The 20,368-nt window shown below is 34.3% G+C and overlaps 6 protein-coding genes across 20 annotated transcripts in view; 2 read left to right on the forward strand and 4 right to left on the reverse strand.

The window, feature by feature from the left end:
- The first annotated feature begins 1,088 nt into the window (after positions 1 to 1,088).
- On the forward strand, positions 1,089 to 5,663 carry LOC116851287 (elongin-C). Of its 3 annotated transcripts, none has more exons than XM_032830580.1 (5): positions 1,089 to 1,215; positions 2,031 to 2,090; positions 2,307 to 2,375; positions 2,548 to 2,741; positions 3,558 to 5,663. In XM_032830580.1, the coding sequence occupies exons 2-5, from the start codon at positions 2,058 to 2,060 to the stop codon at positions 3,697 to 3,699; spliced, it is 438 nt and encodes a 145-aa protein (XP_032686471.1). In that variant the 5' UTR covers positions 1,089 to 1,215; positions 2,031 to 2,057; the 3' UTR covers positions 3,700 to 5,663. The 3 variants fall into 3 exon arrangements, with proteins under 3 accessions (XP_032686471.1, XP_032686470.1, XP_032686472.1); XM_032830579.1 differs by lacking the exon at positions 1,089 to 1,215 and adding an exon at positions 1,492 to 1,527; XM_032830581.1 differs by lacking the exons at positions 1,089 to 1,215; positions 2,307 to 2,375 and adding an exon at positions 1,492 to 1,527.
- Positions 5,650 to 6,583, reverse strand: LOC116851288 (biogenesis of lysosome-related organelles complex 1 subunit 2). Of its 2 annotated transcripts, none has more exons than XM_032830583.1 (2): positions 6,382 to 6,583; positions 5,650 to 6,299 (listed from the first exon to the last, which is right to left on the reverse strand). In XM_032830583.1, the coding sequence occupies exon 2, from the start codon at positions 6,286 to 6,288 to the stop codon at positions 5,803 to 5,805; it is 486 nt and encodes a 161-aa protein (XP_032686474.1). In that variant the 5' UTR covers positions 6,289 to 6,299; positions 6,382 to 6,583; the 3' UTR covers positions 5,650 to 5,802. The 2 variants fall into 2 exon arrangements, with proteins under 2 accessions (XP_032686474.1, XP_032686473.1); XM_032830582.1 differs by having other exon boundaries at positions 6,397 to 6,582.
- A 602-nt stretch (positions 6,584 to 7,185) lies between these two features.
- LOC116851286 (KICSTOR complex protein C12orf66-like) lies at positions 7,186 to 9,999 on the reverse strand. The gene is made up of 9 exons (XM_032830578.1): positions 9,635 to 9,999; positions 9,355 to 9,501; positions 9,127 to 9,278; positions 8,925 to 9,065; positions 8,695 to 8,833; positions 8,432 to 8,625; positions 8,205 to 8,355; positions 7,605 to 7,715; positions 7,186 to 7,535 (listed from the first exon to the last, which is right to left on the reverse strand). Exons 1-9 carry the CDS (start codon positions 9,713 to 9,715, stop codon positions 7,365 to 7,367), a joined length of 1,287 nt encoding a protein of 428 aa, XP_032686469.1. The 5' UTR covers positions 9,716 to 9,999; the 3' UTR covers positions 7,186 to 7,364.
- Positions 10,000 to 10,311: 312 nt separating this feature from the next.
- LOC116851285 (WD repeat-containing protein 3) lies at positions 10,312 to 14,523 on the reverse strand. Its single transcript, XM_032830577.1, has 14 exons — positions 14,051 to 14,523; positions 13,762 to 13,971; positions 13,495 to 13,692; positions 13,239 to 13,403; positions 12,930 to 13,132; positions 12,719 to 12,854; positions 12,458 to 12,648; positions 12,179 to 12,374; positions 11,880 to 12,107; positions 11,527 to 11,796; positions 11,200 to 11,442; positions 10,960 to 11,123; positions 10,669 to 10,891; positions 10,312 to 10,566 (listed from the first exon to the last, which is right to left on the reverse strand). Exons 1-14 carry the CDS (start codon positions 14,219 to 14,221, stop codon positions 10,402 to 10,404), a joined length of 2,763 nt encoding a protein of 920 aa, XP_032686468.1. The 5' UTR covers positions 14,222 to 14,523; the 3' UTR covers positions 10,312 to 10,401.
- A 607-nt stretch (positions 14,524 to 15,130) lies between these two features.
- On the forward strand, positions 15,131 to 19,151 carry LOC116851339 (sister chromatid cohesion protein DCC1). Of its 3 annotated transcripts, none has more exons than XM_032830655.1 (9): positions 15,131 to 15,284; positions 15,487 to 15,653; positions 15,772 to 15,945; positions 16,104 to 16,305; positions 16,391 to 16,583; positions 16,673 to 16,889; positions 16,979 to 17,088; positions 17,176 to 17,359; positions 17,424 to 19,151. In XM_032830655.1, the coding sequence occupies exons 2-9, from the start codon at positions 15,634 to 15,636 to the stop codon at positions 17,527 to 17,529; spliced, it is 1,206 nt and encodes a 401-aa protein (XP_032686546.1). In that variant the 5' UTR covers positions 15,131 to 15,284; positions 15,487 to 15,633; the 3' UTR covers positions 17,530 to 19,151. The 3 variants fall into 3 exon arrangements, with proteins under 3 accessions (XP_032686546.1, XP_032686544.1, XP_032686547.1); XM_032830653.1 differs by having other exon boundaries at positions 15,131 to 15,281; XM_032830656.1 differs by lacking the exons at positions 15,131 to 15,284; positions 15,487 to 15,653 and having other exon boundaries at positions 15,798 to 15,945; positions 16,070 to 16,305.
- LOC116851338 overlaps positions 17,686 to 20,368 on the reverse strand; it is an 86,094-nt gene continuing 83,411 nt past the window's right edge. For 9 of the 10 annotated variants that reach the window (XM_032830652.1, XM_032830651.1, XM_032830649.1 and 6 more), the window contains one exon: positions 17,686 to 20,316. In XM_032830652.1, coding sequence (XP_032686543.1) covers positions 19,996 to 20,316 — 321 coding nt within the window. In that variant the 3' untranslated portion in view covers positions 17,686 to 19,995. The remainder of the gene's footprint in view (positions 20,317 to 20,368) is intronic. The other variant, XM_032830642.1, reaches the window with a different exon arrangement.

Consider the following 20,368-nt stretch of genomic DNA (forward strand, 5'->3'; position numbering starts at 1 on the left):
TTTCAGTCGGTTTTAACAGCTCATAATACACTATGCCGAGCTGGTCCTACCAAATACAGAGCATGACCTTGGAGCCGTGAATACTCGGTTTGGCTCATGATTTTCTGCGCTTGGGGTTATCGTAATGAACCCATTTTTCGTCCCCAGTCACAATGCGATGCAGAAATCCCTTCCGTCTTTGCCTTTCAAGCAGCTGTTCACAAGCAAACAAACGCCGTTCAACATCTCTCAGCTTCAATTCGTACGGCACCCAATTTCTTTGCTTCTGAATCATTCCTATGGCTTTGAGGCGTTTTGAAATGGCTTGTTGAGTCACTCCCAATGATAGTGCCAATTCTTCTTGATTTTGACACGAGTCTTGATCAAGTAATGCCTCCAATTCTGCATCTTCGAAAACCTTCTCTCTTCCACCGCTATGCCAGTCTTCGACGTCAAAATCACCGTCCTTGAAGCGTTGAAACCACACATGACACGTTCTTTCACTAATAGCGGCCTCACCATAAGTATTTGAGAGCATTCGATGAGCCTCAGCCGCAGATGTCTTCATATTGAAGCAGAAAATTAAAATCTCCAGCAAATGACGAGAATTTGACATCGTAAACTGACATTTTCAATCGAGAATAACTTCATGATGCAGACACAAATCGACTAATGTTTCTATGGGGTTATGTTGACAGATGCCCAAGTTTATTGTATGACGTCTATGATCTATTTATTTCGACCACCACTTACCGCTAAAGCCATCTATAGGAAAACGGCGGAAGCAAAGTTGTACACTTAATATTTCTTTCTATAGTTCTTTTGTAATAAATAAGATATTAAATTGTGTTATTTTAATATATTGTATACATTTCTTACGAATATTTTTTGTTTTTTTTTTAATTCACGACTAATTTAAAGGGAGAGAGAAGGCGGAGAATTGCAAGTTTTCTTTTTCATTCAAAACTTGATAAAAGTTCTGATTCATTGTTGAGCTATACTACTTGGAAACTAGGAACATCCCACTCTGTCTTGGATGTATCACTTGGAAATCTAACGCGAATCACCTGTTATTGGTTTCAAAGTCTCCGCAAGCGCTACCGTCGTTTCTATCAACAAAACGAGATCGTATCATAGCTTCCAACATTTAGTGGTCGTATTCATTAGCTGATACGTTTGCTGACAAACGTTGCTGTGATCAAAAAGTCTGATATAATTGAGAATTTATTGTCTGAGGTATGCAATGCTATTTATCATTTTGCAGTATGTTAACGAAATCAAATTCGTACTTAACTGAAATATATTTAACTAATATTACAAAGAAAGTTTTAACTATAGTCACGAGAGTGATATAGCGTACAGGTGATAATAATAGCAAACTCTCATTTTAAGTTGTTATCGGCAGCGAATACTACTCTAGAAATAACCTTGTTTACATTTGCAAAATGACGTATGGGTTTGCGCAAAATATCTCGAGTTATAAAAATATTCGTACAACCTCTAACCCTAACCTAACTTTTTGTCCAGATGATGACTAATAAAAAATCGGTATATAAATAAACATTTAATTACGCGTAATAATATTCATAATAGTTTTAATTCAGTAACTCCATGTGTAACAGTTTTTTGGCGCTCTTAACATATTTTGTGTCACCAGTGACCTGTGTTGGACTTTCTGTTCAAACTTTGATATTTTGGTTCTAAAACGAAATATAATCGTTAAATGAATTAGATTAAATAAATTAAATGAAAAATGGATCAAATGGAAGTTCAGAATTCTTATAGTTCTAGTCTTCAACTTTTATTATTATGAGACATATGTTATTGATATCAATAAAATATTAAATGTCCAATTTCACTCATGCAATAACATAGGCTATTGATGACTCATGTGGCATAGGCAATAAATCACATAAAGTTGGTCCGGCATGGAATGCATCAATATTACAGTTTTTAATATAACTGATCTCTGAAATGAAAGTGTAAATTTTAAATTTTATCCACATATATATATTTTACATACATGCTTATTTATATTTACTTTGTTTCAGGAGGATATTTATACAACAATAGCAAACATGTCAAATGATGTGAACATGCAGGCTGAAAAGGTATACTTAGAAAAATTTTGGTTGCATGCTCTTATTTCCGCATGGTGATCGGGATGTGTAACAATGTATTCCTATGATAAAAACGTACATGTTGGACTGTGCTGTCATATATTAAGATCTTATTCCTTATTGCCTTTCGCGGGAAAAGCTGAAACAAAAAAAAAGCTATTGGTAAAACTGAAATATTGATTAATACTAATCTTTCTTTGGATCAAGCCCGATGAGGAAGACAGTGTCGATAAGACTGAAGAAGAAGAAGGCAGATCGTCTAATGACCTGCATGCGGTACCTATCTCTGCAAATTAAATTCTGCTGCTTAAAAAACGGTTCCTCTTGTTTTATCCTGCTGTTTGTTTCCTTGCTGCTTCTAATTTATATTGTATAATAGACGACAGTTGGTACATGATGAGAATGTAATATGCTGCACATAATATAACTGGCCTTTCCAAAATTTTAGCAAGAGAGTGGTCCTGTTTATGGAGGTTGCGAGGGACCAAATGCAATGTACGTGAAGCTTGTCAGTAGTGACGGGCACGAGTTTATTGTCAAACGAGAACATGCATTGACGAGTGGTACTATCAAGGCGATGTTAAGTGGTCCTGGTCAATTTGCAGAGAACGAAGCTAATGAAGTTAATTTCCGTGAAATTCCGTAAGTACATGATAGAGGCATAGACTATTTGTTGTCTTCAAACCACTGATATTCATTGCTTCCTGCATTGTAAGAGATCATGGTTTTAAATTGTCAATTAAATTCTTCTCAATTTGAGGATTGATTTGAACAAATGTGTTTCAATTCAATTCAACTATTTATTCGAGGAAAATGAGCACAAAGATGTTTCATTGATTTCTACGAATTTGATCACGAACCGTTTAATGGCGATATATATTATATATATATGAATGAAAGCAATCAAAAGTCAATTAATTAAAGGAATTAAAGGTTCAATTGAACTTAGCAAATTTTATTAAACAGTCTCTAATTAACTCATCAATTGTCAATTGAATTAAACGGCCTTTAACTAAATTTGTTAAGTTTATTTCTCAATTAAAAAACCATTAAGTAAATTTGCTAATTTTAATCGTTAATTAAGCGATCTTTAATAAGATCTGTTAAATTTACTAATTAAAGTTCCTGCTTAATCATTAATCCAGGAGTCTTAATTTAGTTTGTTAAATTTAAATATTAATTTAGACGATATTTAGTTTTCTTCGCGCGTCAATTGTTGATATCAGTCGTTAATTGAACGTTCTTTAATTAAATTTGTTGAAATCAATCGTCAAATGATTCTCGATTGAATTTGTTGAAATCGATTGTCAATTAAACGATTTCCAATTAAATTGGCTCATATTAAAATCGTTAACTAAACACGATAATTTTAAAAATTTTACTTACAATCCTGTTTGAGATACTTTTATATGTCTTGGTAAAAAAGGAAGGTTAATGTGAATTTTCTTCGATTCGCAGCTCACACGTTCTACAGAAAGTCTGTATGTACTTCACATACAAAGTACGCTATACAAACAGTAGTACGGAAATCCCCGAATTCCCAATTGCACCTGAAATCGCGCTAGAGCTGTTGATGGCCGGCAATTTTCTAGACTGCTAAACGACATCAGAAACAGAAGTGGCGTGTATCACGGCAATCTAATTCACAGGAAAAGAGAACGATTCTCGTTTATGTTGCGTCTGCATTTGTGATACTTCGTGACATAATATCGAAGCATAATAATGATTGCTTCTGATGGTCGCCTCGTATTCGCGATTTAGACATTTTAGTGCGACGAAACATTGCGTGACGATAAATATATCAAGAACCTATTATGTTGAGAGTTTACGATGTCACAAATCTGCGGAATATTCCACGTGCTATGTTAGGTATTTTGTATTTGTTAATACACTGTAGTAGGTGTAACAATTCGCTGATAACGGGTTATTCATACAAATATACATTATTTGTTTTGTACCCTGATTATACTTTATTAGCAAAATTATTCATATTATTGTTGGTGAAATTAGGAGCAAATTAACATTAACTTAACATAAGATTTTTAATCTTATCCGCTGCGTTAGGTGACAACACTAAACTTTTTACCGCATTGATATTATCGAATGTATAAACGTAATTATTAGGTGCGCAACTTAATTTTCGGCTCCAAAATTTAATGATAGCATCTATTCAAATTTATATTTTTTCCCGCCATAAAGTGGGTTAAAAGTATTAAGCCCAAAGGTTTAAAAAGGACTTTCTGCACAAGATAGTGATCTGTGATGAAAAGTGGATACTTTGTGACAATCCGAAGAAGCGAAAATCTTGAGTTAAGCCATCGACTAGTACTGCAAAACCAAACATTTGTGCAAAAAAAATTTGCTGTGTATTTGGTGAAACCAGAAAGGCGTTATTCACTGTAAGTTGCTCAAACCCGGTCAAACTGTTGCTGCTGAGCGTTATTATCTACAATTAATTCGAGTGAGTGACGCACTTGAGGAGAAGACCTTTTACCAGCAGTGGGAGAAGGAAAGTGATTTTGCTGCAGGACAACGCGCGGCCACACACAACAAAAACAACATTAGAAACCATCTCCGACTTAAGCTGGGAAATTCTCCCTCACGTTGCGTATTCTCCAGAGCTCACCCCTTCAGATTACTACCTCTTTAGAGATAATTTTATGATCTTTGCAACATCAAAGCTGATTTACACTTTACATCTGCTGAGTAGTCGAAAAAGGCATCTTTGAATTTATTGACTTAAAATAACCATCTTTTTTCCAAAATGAAATTTGACAGTTGTCTGAAAGACGGCGACAATTGTAAAAAGTGAGAAGGATTACTCTGAAGGTTGGGTAATTATTCGTTTTTTTATAAATAAAGAAAAATTTTGTAAAAAAAAGGCCGAGAATTAAATTGCGCACCTAATATATTCTTTTTTGTTAAATATAGGTACAATTATTTATTCTTGGTTCGCATTTGTATAGCAATGTTCAGAAAAGGTAATACTTCAGTCGAATCTTCAGTCTCGAAATATATATTGCATCTTCTTCTATCTTTTTTAGAATATATATATTTATTTGTCTTTCGAAAGAATCGGTGAGGTGTAACCTTTTCTGAGTGTTCACAAGTGTTCACGACTGCATCTATACTTCTTGTATCATTACTGTTTGGACAATGATAGTGTTTTAACACGTTGCAGAAGGAAAAAATTCATCTCTTGGTAAAGCACGAAATAAGATAAATCTTTTAATTGATAAGTCAATGATAAACATCATATGACAGGGTAAAGTGTTCAGAAACCAGCACTTAATCTATTTCCGACACTTTTGTCCTGATTTTATCAAATATCAAAGTATATGGGGATTTAAGAAAGATAATTAATAAATAATAAGTAATAAATAATAATAAATCTCTATATTTGGGAATATATTTGATAAAATCCACACAAGAGTTGTAAAAATAGAATGCCCCAGTTACTGAATGTCTTATCCTGTGTAAGAATATGCACGATATCATAATTTTACAGGAAGTCTAGGAAAGTGTTTGCGGTTTCATAAACTAATAAATATACTGTACAAAAGAGAGAGGTATTTTACTGTTGCTCAGCTAGTTTTCCTTCTTTTCTATATAATTGTCCATATTAATTAGCACTTAAGACCTAATTACATCTTATTACATATAAATACACATATGAGCCTTGCATCTTCATTATTACAACTCCTCATTTGCTCTTCATGTCCTTCTCCAAGTCCTTGAACTTGGCCTCCAGTCGTTTGGAGTACGCTGCCAACTTGTAAGCGGCTTGCTCCAACTTGCTGACGCTATCGTCGATCTGATTGATATTGTCAAGGATAGGCTGCAGCTTGTGATACTTCTCGTTCAACGAGTCTAACGACTGCACCACGTTCGACGATATGATCTTCAGTTCCGTGTACTTCGCGATCGTCTCCTTGTTCAGGCGCTCCAGTAATCTGTAGTCCGCGTGAGTGGCCGTGAGTTCCTCCTGCAGGTACTCACCGGTCTTCTGAAACATGGTGTTCGCCAGACGACTCAGATTCGGATCGTGCGGGTCCAGGGCCTCGAAGCTGCTCGTGCTGGTGGACAACGTGGTACCGCGCTTCGGTGATTCGCATCGCGAGCCTTGTTCCGCCGTCAGGCTCTCGATCAACGCAGCGTCGGTCTGTACTTCTTCTTTCGATGATTCCATGATCGGTACAACTGCAATACGTACGAACGATATCTCAGAACGATCTGACCGTGCACTATCGGGATTCGAGTAAACATTTTAATTACGACGCACGTGTGCGGTCCTAACCTGCCCTTCAAATCCCCATACTTGTTTCAAAGCCACATCTGATCAGCTGTTCACGCTCTCTTTCTTTTGTTTTTGATTCGGCACTTGGATTTCGACGATCAGCTGATTTGCAAACTTCGGCGCAAGGCTTTCATACAGGCAATTGACATACAGTAAAACGTACCATAAGAATTGACCAATTATGTTGAAAATCGTCGAATCGTAAGGTCACCATTTTTATGAATACTCGATCGTAATTGGTCAATTCTTATGGTACGTCTTACATTACGGTTATATCAATTTGTACGTGAAGGTCCAAGGGCTTTATTACAAAATTAGAGAGTCCATATTTTTAAATATTCTTAAACTATTTCAAATTTTCAAATTTTTTATAACTTTTGTTTTATTTAAGAGCGACGATTTTAATTGTTATATTCGTGTTTTGTGCAATAAAATATACACTATTCTAAAATTTCAGGCAAACGGAAACTCGTCTCCTTGACAATTACCTATTTTTTTTTTTAAATATATCAGTTGGGACGTTACATTATAAAATATATGATAAAAATGTTAAAGAAATATTTATACATATTTAAAAAAGTATTTGTTCTGTTTATTTTTGCATAAACTCTCATGCAAAGCATTAATTTAAAAACAGTTTTCTGTAATTCTGTACAACCAAAAAAGACGTACTTTGCAAAAAAAAAATTAATATTTTGCCTACAAAGTTCTCATCTATTACCGAAATTATATTGATTTTATGTTTGTACAAATACTTATGGAGTAAATACGATCGTCTCTACACATTAATTAATATAAACGATAATATACACTTTATTTATAATTTTATACAACTATATATATATATATGTGTGTCATAAATTTTCATTAATCAATTTTCGATTATAATATATTCAGGTCTTTGGTACCGTCTGATGGTTTCTTTTCCCCTCTTTTTGTTTTATAGATACGCTTTCACGTACGATCACTCATTTTGATAATTTCAGACACTCGTATACTTTATTACACCTGATATGCATGGATAAATCCGTCAAGAACGACGTAATGTGAGTTTCTTTGTCTCTTTGTTTTCCATTCTCGAGCACAACCACAAGAGTCATTCGGGGATCGGTGTTGTGGAAAGCGTACGTACACAGATCCTACCGACATACTTCGATTAAAATGCGATTAAATTGATCTATCAGAAAATGATTTCCTAATCGTTGTACCTTCATGCTTTTATAGTAAATGACTTTGTCCATAGCAAGAAGTTCCGACTGACGTTCTTTTATCTTCGTCTGTATATTATCCAAATGTACCGATCGTTTTTGCGTGAATGTCTGGAAAGAACATTAATCATGTAAGAGAAAGAATACTATGTTTTATGTGAAGATTTAGTGTTTGAACAGATGAGTCATTTTGTAAACGCTTCAAATATATATATATAAATCTTCTTTAATTATAATAATTAAGTCTACATAGTTATTTGCAAAATGGTAGAAGAATTTTTTATTCAGTTTGATGTAACACAACTGCAGACATCGCCATCACAGCTTCTTATCGCGCGTGATCACATATTTACTAGTCTTCTTTAGTTAATAATTCTAAATTTCTTCTACATGATTGCGAAATGATAAAAGAGTTTCGTGTTCGATTTGTCGAATTCTATCTATACACAACGGATGTGTCATTAATTGTGAGGCACCTTCTGTATCTCTGAGGCGCTTCTCTATGGCGCCACAAAGTGACTCGTCAGTTTGAGCTCTTATCCAGCTATTGATAAATTTGTGATAACATTTACAATGATGAGTAAATCAATTTCTACTTACACTGGGACAACAAACGACGACGGGAAAACTTTCGGATATATCTGCTACTCGTGCCGGATGTCTGTATCCCGAGCCTGAGTCTTCAGTTCCTCTGGAGTCGAAAATTATTAGTACCGCTAGTACGTCATGCTTTCGCTGAAAAGTCTGCATTCTAAAAGAGTCAGGCTGTTAGCAATGTTTACACATAGTGCAGGCAACAAGATGATACCTATTTTTGTGTGTCTTACTTGTGATAGTAATCTCCATTCTGCTTGCTCATGATACTCCTCATTTCTCCAGGACTAGCTTGTTGGCTTAGAGTAGTGTGAAAATACAAAGAACACTTAGCTAATATGGCACTGCGAAGTTTCACCAACCACTGATACAATGCTGGTTGTTGATTTGCTTTAAGAAAGGTTGCTCCAAAGCCTAATTTCCAGGACTGAAAAGAAGTTTTCAGTGTCAAATGAGATATTTCTATGCCTTCTGGCCTTTGGTGTACATCGCTAACCTCTTTACTCTGCAAAGTCCTTTCCCAGGCTGACATTCGTGTTTGTGCACCATAGAGAGCCATCAGTGTTGGTAGAAATCTCCAGTTTTGTACTTCTACCTGGGCCTTCATTAATTGTACTAATATTTCGCATTCCAACCTGAGTGAAGAAAATTACTAATTTTCTGCAAACAACATATTAAAGAGCTTATAACTTAAATGACTGAACAAAAAGGTACCAATGCACTCACGTTAAACCTGTCTTAATAGCAGCAAGTGCTAAATGGGAACAAGATAACAAATGCCATTCTACTATTCCTTCTATATATTGTAGTAATTCTTGATGCTTCATAACTTTACCATTTACACTCATATTGTACATCTTCTCATAGCTGCAATAAAGTAATCTTATGTGAGATTAGAGATAGAGAAGCAAAATGCTAATATACTGACAAATCTATCAGCTGGATTCTTGCCATGATGAATTGGCAGAGTTGGTTGGAAACGTTTGCAACTGTCGCGCCAATGGAGTTTGTCCCTCTGGTCACTTCCTCCAGCCTCTTTAAATCAGACTTCAATGATTCATATACAGTTTTTAAGGAATTCTGCGGGCAATATCGATGTCATGTTTCAACTAAATGAGTCAATTACGGCGATTCCATCCACAATTAAAATACATACATCTTTTCTAAGAAAGCCTTTATTTTTTGTATGAAGAAAACCTAAATCTGCATAAGAACGCTCTGCTACAGCTATTTGTGGTAAATGCATTAAAAGCATTCCCCATGGACCCATTTGCATCTGCTTGCATGATTCCCTCTCTTTTTCCTAAATTAAATTTACACGTATCTTTTTAATGTAAATACACGACACATTATGTATGTGTGTTTGTATCTTTACATAAATGAGTGTAAAACAATGCCATTGTGTAAAACAATCCTGATCTTTATTCATTACTCACAACTGACTCTTTAGCCTTATCGGAGCACAGCTGTGCGACTAACGTGAAGAAAGTATTAAGAAACTCGTCCTCGTGATCCATCCTCTACCTTCGTGCGCGAGCAAAGGGTGGTTGGGCCATGCTTCGTGTTGTCATACTAGCGAGGTTATATTGTGATATTTTACACACATATTACACAAGTGTGTGGGTCAATTTGATCCGCGTTTAATCCAGCTGGAAACGCGCGATATCGGAAAGATTCTATCAAGCATACTTTATTATTTAACAAAACAGTCAACCTATCGATATGTGTGCATATATGTACATACACTTTTATCGGAATTCGTAATATTTTTATTGTTTTGCGACTGGTCGACACCTACCGATCGTAAATCACATGTCTGCGCAATATTCCAATGAATCACGACGGAGGTCGCTAAACGAGAATTCTAATTTTCTCAGTGAAAAAAAACTGGAAGGAATTTTTAGGTAAAATAACACATTTCTGTTTGTCAATTTATACAGTGTTCAAAAAAAAGTTTGTAGCAACAAATAACTTGCGTTATTAAAACCGAAATATTCTATTACATTTGCATTTATAATACTGAAAGTATTAATTTTTTAATGTTTATTAAACATTTTTTTATTCAATATAATAAATATTGTCTACGCTGTAAAAAAGTTTTAAAAAGACCCTGTATAACTAATGCATTATTTATTCTTATAATCAATATAAAACATCACAACTTAGTAATCGTATTTACATACAAAAACTTTCATGTTAAGATTTACAGATTCATAACTGCTCTCTTAACAGCCTTTTCCTTATTTCTTTTCACTTTGTTTCTTTGTTTGCTATTTTTAGTAGCATCCTTGAAGAGTTTGATTCCTTCTCGTTCCTCAAGCACACGTTGCATGTATGCCATACCATGTAAATTAAATCCAACAGTATCCTGCGAGATATATATATATATATATATATATATTAGTTTATTTGATTAATAATTTTGTTATAATTATATAGCGTGGGAATATAATCAATAAAATTTTATTACCCTCAAAGTAGATATCTTTTCCATAGCAAGTATCCTCACGTTCTCCAACGTGGATAAAAGATATCCATTAGCCACGATGGGACCATGATGAACTTGTATCAAGCACAAAGCTAATTTAGCCAATAGCTCAGTGTGGTAGTCCCTTTTCAACAATACAGGTAGTCTTTGCAGAATATCACACGCGGCGGAGAACGGCAATAGCATCAGCGTTTCTTCCAATTCACTGAAATACAATACAGTTACATTTTCGCTATCACGACATTGTTATCATGAGTTTCATTTGCATGTTACCTTGCTCTAACTCGTTTAAAAGTCTCCAATAAGAAATCCTCCATATTTGTGCAATTGTAACCCTGCGCTAACAGAGGAAGTGGTGGCACTGCGTTGGTTGAAGTAACTTTCGATTCTTCCTCGTATTGTTTGGTCATTTCCAAACATTCTAGTATCAATTCAGCCTGGTGAAAATATACATAATGTGAAACTGACGTTTTAATTTCATCTTACATTACATATTTTATCGATTTAACTCACAGCCTTCTCACTGCTAACGGTTTTCCTGGAAGGCAACGTCTGCTGTTTCTGCCCCATCACCATAGTTTTTTCTCCAGTGACTAATTCCTTTTCCTGCTGCTCCCTTTCTTCCTCCTCTTCGTCTTGCAGTACCAAAAGTTCGTCAGTTTTTTCGTACAATCTTATCACTCTATCAGAACCGCACGACGCGACGTAAACGCCGTTTGGAGAAATGCAGCAATTCCAACTTTCTCCAAAGTGTCCCTGCGAAGATTGCATGCCATTAATTATAATGCAATTGAATCATTGATACGCTGATTTATATGGATACTCAAAACAGTATATTACTTGTAATGTAACAATCTTGTGGAATATGTCGGCATCCCATTGCTTGATTTTGCCGTCTTTCCCAGAAGTGAAGAAATAGTGTGTACCAGGTACAAACGACAGGCCCGTAACAGAATGGTCGTGCGCAAATATGGACTTGTGACAATCGCCGAAATCCAGACCCCATATTTTAACGTTGCGATCAGCAGAACCAGTCGCTATGAGAGTAGAGTCGCTGGATATGTCCATACACAGCACTGGTAACTTGTGTCCGTAAAGCGACGTAAAGAACTATTAATAAAAAAAGTGTGGCGATTAATAGTGTTGATACAGCAACAAGTTTAAACTATTGCATATGTACATTAAGACTGTACCTTGAAAGTGTCCACAAAAAAGATCTTAACAGTGCAGTCCATTAGAGAAACGGCAAGGAGTCTGTTGTTTGGGCTTATTCTTACGCACAGTACGCTCTCCTCAAGTGTAAGCGTTTTCGTATGTACAACAGAGAGTACTTTCGCTTTGATTTGACTGTTAGAATCCGCAATGAGCTCGAAGTTCCAAAATTTTACAGTATGATCACCGCCGCCGCTAGCAACCCCTTTCTATTTGCAGGAAAGTGTCGTTTAGCTTTAAATGATAGTTGCCAGAATATTTTTGTTGAAAAAAATATTACCAAGTCGGGGAATAATGCCACACTCCAAAGTTCTTTGGAATGCGCTGGTATTTCTTCCAAAATATCGCCAGATCCAATATCGACGATAAGCATTTTACCGTCTTTTAAACCGACAATCAGATGTTTGTCGCCTGGCACAAATGTTACCGTCAAAGCATAATCACACTGTATTGTGCGTAAGCACGACAATGTTGGCCTGAAAAATTATAACATGTTAAAAAAAGACTGATATCTATTTCTTTATTAATAATATGTTTATATGATATGTTTATTTGTTACCTGTTCCATAATTTAATTGAATCTCCACTAACAGTAGCGAATACCAAATTATCAGAGCTGAAACAAAGGGCATGCACGTCCGTGCGATGTCCGTGTATCATTAAAGAACGCAAACTATTCACTTTAGCGTCCTTCATATCCATATATAAAGAATGTAATTCGATTGAGTTATTATCAGCTCCAACACATATCTGCAAAAAAATTGGCAAATTAAAATTTAATTTGACAGTGAGTTGAAATTCTTATTATGCTGTTACTAACTCTGAGTTCGTTTCCTTTGCCTATAATTAAATCAAGCCCTTTGATTTTACTGGATATTTTAAAGGCAGGTAAACGTTTTATCTCATCCTCCAAAGTCGGTGCATTTGGTAGTTCCTTCTCTACATCCTTTCCCTCCCTATTAACAAAAAATATTTAAATGTTTGTAAATGTTTGTAAAAAGTCTCCACAGAAATCCAAAGTTTTAACTCACTTTTGAGCCTTTATCCTTTTTTTTAATCTCTTTGCAAATTTTTCTTTTACTTTATCATCGGGCACTAGAGAAAACAATTCTACAATATGGCCAACCCCATAACATCCAATAACTTTACACGTAGGGTCAACTTGTAACGAGATGACTCGACCACGTCCAACTTTTAATATACTTGAAATTTTTTCACATCTCATAGGATATTTCTACAAGAATATATTATATGTATATTATGTACATTATTTTAATCTCATTACATAAAGACTGCTTGCATCATAAACATGTAGTTATAACATACATAAATAAACATACCATATCTGTGTCTATACTTTCCTCATTGAGGTCTATATCGTTTGTAGCAGTATTAAATTCAATATTTTTGTTATCCACAAAAGTTATTTTCCAAACACGCAGTTCTGTATCATTGCATCCTGTTATTAAATATTTATCATCTTTCACTAATACAAAACTCCAAACCTGCATTAGATTATTATGATCAATATTCTGTATAACTAGTAAAAATAATATAATTAACAAATATACATAAGATTATAATTAAATAACATACTTCTGATCTATGTCCAACAAGGGTTTTGAAATTATGTTCTGTGTCTAAATCCCAAAATTTCACATAAGTATCTTTGCTAGAGCTAATGAGGATATTATGTTCCTTCATAAACACCAATTTAGTTACAACATTTTTGTGTCCAATCAATCGACATATTCCAGTTTCCGCAACAACATCCCAGACAATGATATCTGTATCCTATTAAAAAAAATGTCATACAAAAATACTTATAATTATTAATACAGCTATTTGTAAAAAAAATATTACATTAGAACCACTGGCCAATTTATGACCTAAAGCATCATATGCTAATGTTGTAATTGCAGACTTGTGTCCTACAAATATACTAATATTTTCAGCAGAGCATAAATCAAAGATTTTCACTGTGCCATCTGCGTAACCAACAGCAATATGTTTTTTGTCAGGTGATGCAGCTAGGTGTGTCACCTGTACTTTTTCACCAGACAGAACTTGTGCCTGTAATTATTACATATTATAGAATAAGAGATAGTGAATTACATATACTATTGTTTTATATTTTTTTGTTTTTAAATACCTTCTCACCAAGCCGTAAATCCCAGATAAACACATGTTCACATGCTGCACTAGCTATGAATCTTCCTTCTTGTCCTTCTAATGTTACAAAAATAACATTGCATCGACAGCTTGCAATTATGTTAGTATTACCTGCTGGAACATATCTTAGGTATTGTTTAGTCAAGCCCATTTTACTTATTATTCCTTCACAATTCTTAATAGAAATTACTGAGGTACATCAGTACATGATGAAAGTTTTGAGATAAAAACTATTGTGTATATTGCAAGTTTTAAGAACTTTTAAGTGCAACAAAATTTTTTCTTTCAATATACTTGAAGCCTTTCTCCACAAATAAAATACTTTTAGTGATTATTAATATGTGTTTAACATTTCTCATTTGATCAATAATGCTAAATAAATTTGATTCACACACGTGTATGTTCCCACGTGTTCAGGAATAAAGGCTGCGTTCCGAAATTCACTGCCAATACTGAAATACTATAATATACGTAACTAAAGCGGCACACAATGTGACTTGTTTTCGCGCTGGATGGAAATATTATACTCTATTCTGATTGGTCCGTCTTCAGAAATGCACCAATCAGAACAGAGTATTCCATTCAGCAAGCAATCTAGCATGCCGCTGGCTTTAGGATAGAATGACACGGTAGCGCTGAATAGCGCTAATAGTGCTCCCCGAACACACCTAAAAACTGATGGGGCTCGCACATTGAACGCGATGGATAACGAACAATATCCAATGAGAGCTCTCATTTTTATTTGAAGCAAAGTTTTCATTGGATATCGCCCATCGCTCATCGTTAATCGCGTCCAGTAGGTCCGTATTCTGAATTTTCTTTTAGCAATAAATGATCCTCTAAAAGAAAAATTACTAGATGCTGTTTATAGCCATCACTACCTTGATTTCCCTAGGAAAGTGGCGGCTCGTAGCGGAGACTTTGGAACTAATTTACAGAAATAATGGTTTCAATCCACTAGATGCTACAAATGCTTTATAGCGCTTCAAAGCGTCTAGTGGATTGAACCCGTTATTCTATAAATTAGTTCCAAAGTCTCCGTTACGAGCCGCCACTTTCTTTAACGAGGAAGTGATGGCTATAAACAGCATTTAGTTAATCATTTTTTCTGTATTGTTTCGAAGACATGATATAATTCGAAAATGGGTTATAAGACATTTTTTAATTTATCCTGAAAATCCTGATCAGACATCTGTGGTGATTGCTGAATGGTGGTGATAAGACACGTGATTCTTTAGATTTGTTTTTCATTCCAGCATTGCTGAACTGGTGTAGTAAGTTAGAGCGAGAAAAAATATACTTGTCTCACTTTAACTTATTCCACTAGTTCAGTAGTGCAGGAACAGAAAACAAACCCTTTATTTTATAAGTAGTACAACTCAACAGAAATTTAAAAATCATTTTATTTTTATGTAGCAAATCTCAACGTGGATCAAAGAAATTTTAAAGTAATTCAACTTAGCAACGTATAAAGCATATTTTTTAATTCTTAATAGCACACACAATCTAATAATAATAAACATCAATAAATAACAGTGGACAAAGAATAGAAAATACCTGTTAATGGAATTTACTGATGAAAGGTAAACAAGCATTATATAAGAGTTACTTTAAGTAATTTACACGTACATTTAATTGCAAAATTACATTATATTTCATATGTAATTGTGTATGTATATAAATACAATTTTTTTTGTAAAGGAATATCCGCTCAAAGGAGGATGTATGTCTGGTGTTGGACCTAGCTACAATCAAAGAATCTGAATTAAATCCTGTAACACAATGTCTATATCCTGTACAAGATCACAAGATTGATAATTTGATGTTATTAGAAGTAGACAAGCACATAATGGAAGAATTGAATAAAGGAGATACGTATGTTTATTTGCAGATAATACTCATGATTGTTTGTTTGTAGATAATATTCATGATTGTCAAGTTTTATTGAAGAAACTTAAGATTTTTTTTATACACTAACAGTACAGTTCTCATTCTACAGTGTAAAATGATTACAAATGATTTTATGATAATAGAGTGTCATTTCGTGGCGGTAAGCATGATGATGCTATGTTATGTACAAAAAATCAGACTTATGAAATTAAAGAAGCTGAGATATCCAATTCGTGGTTGTTGGTACCAAACTTGAAGTTGAATGAGGCAACATATACACAGGAAACAACTGATAGAATTATAGAGAGAAAAGATATAAGGAAGATATTTTCTTCGTATTATGAGGTATTCACAACATTTATTGGTATGAAATGTTTAATTATATAATATTACAAAGACTCATTGCAAAGATCTAATTTGTATGTTTTAGGTAAAGGAAATCAAACCTAATCTGACAAATTTGTCCACCCTTCTTACTCCATCGTCCTTTAATGGATTGGAATATGAATCTATCATAGATCAAGGGACTTTGTACACTTGGGAAAGATTGCAGAATGAATTACAAGCTAGTGATTATGAGTTAAAGCAAGCTTTGGAGGATTTTTTGATAGCTAATATAGATGGTATGCCAGTTTATGAGTTGTATTTATTTTTATATTAAATTCTTTTAATATGAATAATGTTGTTTAACTTAAAACTTTGCCCTTTTCAGGATATTTGCGTCTCGTGTCGCTCGATGTGGAAGGAAGAAGTGTGAATTTGATGTTGGATTATTTTGTAGAACAATCTTGGGAGCTTGATGAAGTAGATAAGGAGAATACTTACGAATGTTTGAAGGAACTTATTTATGAGCCAGTATTTAACGTAATATTTAAAAAATATACAGGTCCAAGTACAAAAACGAAAACTGACGGTAGTTCATTGTACAAGTATGTATGTTAATGAGACATTTTATAGTATTTAAGGAGAAGCTAGCTAAGAATAATGATTTACATTTCTTAAACGCGTAATATTATAGATACGATGAAGGGAAATGTTGCGCCATGATAGCAAAGTTTCTTTTGGCTGCTTCTCCCGTGACTGAGTACAAAGAATTTATGGAGATATGGAAAAATGGGTCTCCCGAAAGTGTGTACCTTTATGAACTTTTAAATTTATTTTAGAAAAAAATATTTCTTTATACTACACTTGTAATTTTTAATTTGTGCTATTTAGAAATGCAGCCGAAAGAAGAATATTTATGTGGGTTGGCTCTTGTAATATACAACACCTCGAAGATGCAGAAGGAAGTTGTATCTTGTCCGGAAACGGATTTACCGAACAACATTCACGACAGACTTAACGAACTCTTTAAAATTAAGGCTAAATGGACTCCCGAAGAAATAACACCTTATATCATGTATGTAGGAAATGACACCTTCGTTTTGTATTTTATGTAATCATAAACTTATGCCATCTTTTAGGCGTTTCACAAGAGGCACAATGAATGCCAATGCACTCCTAACGAAATACGCCAGATGTTCCACTAAAAACGGGATAAAGTATTACAGCTCGAAACACGGCAAGTAATTTCTACTTTAACAATATTTTTTTGTACGTTTTATACGCAGTTGAATGTTTTAATAGATACACATTTTAGAGATAGATATGTATCTCCGATACATGTGTGTATTATTTATTACTTATATTAATGTCAGGATAATAGGATTTGTAGCAACACCTAAAAAATGTTGAAATCATATGCGCAGTTTATTTTGCTCGTGATCATGATACATAGTTACATTTACACAATTTATAAATATTTTTAAGATGAGAAATGAGATTACATATGATTTATTTTTATCATCTCTTGCTTAACCGACATAACAGCGACATTATCGGTGGTACATTGTTGTTATCTCACCGCTTAAAAGACCATAATGTTATATATTAGAGAATAATTATTAATTTCAATGGCCAACAATTATGTCATTCCATTGACTATGAAATTGCCGTTTTATCATAGAAGCATCTCGCTATTGCTCAAGTAAAATTTTTCGTTAATGCACTTGACATTATCAATAGTTATATAATTGAATATAACATATTTCTTGGAAATACAGTGAATTGAATGATTCCTGGGCCATTCCTAAATTGGATGTAATCTCATTATGAGCTATTACGTGTCAAATAATAAAATTTACCTCAATATATGATACAAAGTAAAAATAAAATCGTTTCGTTTATGAATAATGCTGTGGAAAACTTGAGGGAAAGTACACACACACACACAAAGATCTGTCTATATAAATAAATATCTTTATAAAAAAATTTGGGAACCAAATTTATATATGACTTGTAGAATAATGTCTTTTATAAACCTGAAAGAAATACTCGTAATAGTAAGTAATATAATTCGGTATATGAAACCAAAGTGATAAGACTGCTATAGAAAATGTGTATACATAGTATACGTGTCATTACTTTACAAAATGCATCAGTTAAATTGGGATTGGCTCGATCGCTAACATATCGTTTCTCTCTCAAATATAGCATAATAAATATCATTTATATAATATACGCTCTCTCTCTCTCACACAACATAAGTTAAAGAAGCGGTTCATACTTTCGATAGAAAGATGCCATCAATAATTATAAATACTCATTACGAATTCTTGAGATAGAACTGCTTCACGTTCTAACTTAATGAAATTTACAAAGCAAATGTTATATTCTTTCGAGCATGCGAGCACGCCTTGGCACATGAATCTTTAAAGCCACATACCATTTAATATATCGAATTTACAATTCACAAACTACGAGAATCTCGCTTCATGTCAATTATAACGTTCCAAGCAAAATGTGTCAATATAACGTAACATAATATTCTGAGATATGAAGAACATTCCTTGCGAGTGAGAGACTGAGCTTTCCCAAGAACACAAAAAAAGATTAATCGTAAAATGGAGTATCTTTTCTTTCGTCTTTCGAACATCTGGATGTGAATTTCATAAATGCGCCGTATATATGCACATATCGTCGCAAACTGCACTGATGAGCTATTAATGATATTCTTATGTAAAGATGGAACTTCTTAAAAATATCGTCTCGTAGGAACTGACTCGCTGAAAAATGGTTTTTGCCTTTTATCAAAACATCTCGTATAAATGTCGCAAAATTGTACGAATCATTAAATAATTATCTAATAGAAATAACATTCGCCCTCACTTTTTACATTATAATCACTCCCCATAGTACTCCTATATGTAGGAAATAGACTATGAAATTACGAACTTGTATTAAAAACAACATTGTAAGATTACGTCCTACAAGAAATTATATTCTCGCGTAATATTGATTGAAGAGAGAATTCGCGTTCGTTTAAATATATATTTATAACCATATACACATACGCACGCTCTAAAATACGTTTGCATGTATGTATATGTATCGCCAACTGACTACGAGATGACACAAACGAAACTAAAAAAAAGATCCTCTTTAAGCGTGAATTTTAAGCTCTGTGCCGTTAATGCGAATGATAAATAAATTGAGACCCTTCTCTCTCTCAATAACGTCATAGCTCTGATAACCCAATAAATCGCGTAAATCTACTTGCGCGTGAAAAAATTTATCTTTGCGTCACCTCGTACATGTAGTTATCATGTAACAAATAGTAACGATAATCCTAAAGCTTTGGAGTTGTGATTTCATTATATAGCTGTGACTTAAATTCTCTAGTGATAAATCGCCTACTACTACAACTAATGAATACTGTCCTATCTATAAGTACGCTTATATGCAAATTGCCTGCATATTTAAATGTTAAAAAGAGCTAAAAAGCACAAATACTAGATCTCCCGTTGTTGAAATGTTTCGTGTAGATGTGTACACGGGTAACTTGGTAGGATGCCGTCTATTTATATACATACTAAGCAAATGATCCGAAGTAGTCCTGGAATCAGTACGTTTAGGAGTGACAAATGCTTCGTTCACATGGGAAAAGATGTTGCGCGCGCGATATCGTGGTTTACCTCAGTTCAAGGCACCTCGTTGTTAGCTGTCGTTTATCGGAGTCTCGTTTGTAGCTTTGCTGTTGGCTGCGAACACTTGTTGACTGACGCCCGTTGTTACCGACTGGCTCGGATGTATGACGGGACTCACGGTCTGCACTAAGTTGCAAGTGACCGGAACCATCGGTGGTAGATTTACGGAATTATTCATAGGCCCCATGTTACATGTCAGTGACGGTCTTTTTCTTTCTAAACTATTAGTAGCTATCTGTCTCCTCGCGGTCGAATTACGCTCGAGGCTGTTGGTCACTATGTTATGCCTTCTTTCTAGACTACTGCCGGAATTGACATCGGACTGACTTCCCTGTGTATAGTAAGAGGCATATTTTAATCGCATTCACTTCATCACATGGAAA

The sequence above is a fragment of the Odontomachus brunneus genome, unplaced genomic scaffold (assembly GCF_010583005.1).
Source record: "Odontomachus brunneus isolate Ranch 3 - 2012 unplaced genomic scaffold, Obru_v1 Obru_scaffold_171, whole genome shotgun sequence".
In the NCBI taxonomy this organism is placed as follows: domain Eukaryota; kingdom Metazoa; phylum Arthropoda; class Insecta; order Hymenoptera; family Formicidae; genus Odontomachus; species Odontomachus brunneus.

Bases quoted from the DNA above. Each gene is read 5' to 3' on its own strand.
- LOC116851287 (XM_032830579.1), top strand. From the start codon at position 1,507: ATGATGACTAATAAAAAATCG. The intron at 1,528-2,030 runs GTATATAAATAA...ACTTTGTTTCAG, and splicing joins TGATGACTAATAAAAAATCG to GAGGATATTTATACAACAAT. The intron at 2,742-3,557 runs GTAAGTACATGA...TTCGATTCGCAG, and splicing joins GTTAATTTCCGTGAAATTCC to CTCACACGTTCTACAGAAAG.
- LOC116851288 (XM_032830583.1), bottom strand. From the start codon at position 6,288: ATGGAATCATCGAAAGAAGAAGTACAGACCGACGCTGCGTTGATCGAG.
- LOC116851286 (XM_032830578.1), bottom strand. From the start codon at position 9,715: ATGGATCACGAGGACGAGTTTCTTAATACTTTCTTCACGTTAGTCGCA. The intron at 9,066-9,126 runs GTCAGTATATTA...ACTTTATTGCAG, and splicing joins AGAATCCAGCTGATAGATTT to CTATGAGAAGATGTACAATA. The intron at 8,356-8,431 runs GTAAGACACACA...TGACTCTTTTAG, and splicing joins AATGGAGATTACTATCACAA to AATGCAGACTTTTCAGCGAA.
- LOC116851285 (XM_032830577.1), bottom strand. From the start codon at position 14,221: ATGGGCTTGACTAAACAATACCTAAGATATGTTCCAGCAGGTAATACT. The intron at 13,404-13,494 runs GTATGTTATTTA...AATCTAATGCAG, and splicing joins TTGTTGGACATAGATCAGAA to GTTTGGAGTTTTGTATTAGT. The intron at 12,108-12,178 runs GTAATATTTTTT...TCCTGCAAATAG, and splicing joins TGGCATTATTCCCCGACTTG to AAAGGGGTTGCTAGCGGCGG.
- LOC116851339 (XM_032830655.1), top strand. From the start codon at position 15,634: ATGGAATTTACTGATGAAAG. The intron at 15,654-15,771 runs GTAAACAAGCAT...TTTTTTGTAAAG, and splicing joins ATGGAATTTACTGATGAAAG to GAATATCCGCTCAAAGGAGG. The intron at 16,890-16,978 runs GTATGTATGTTA...GTAATATTATAG, and splicing joins GACGGTAGTTCATTGTACAA to ATACGATGAAGGGAAATGTT.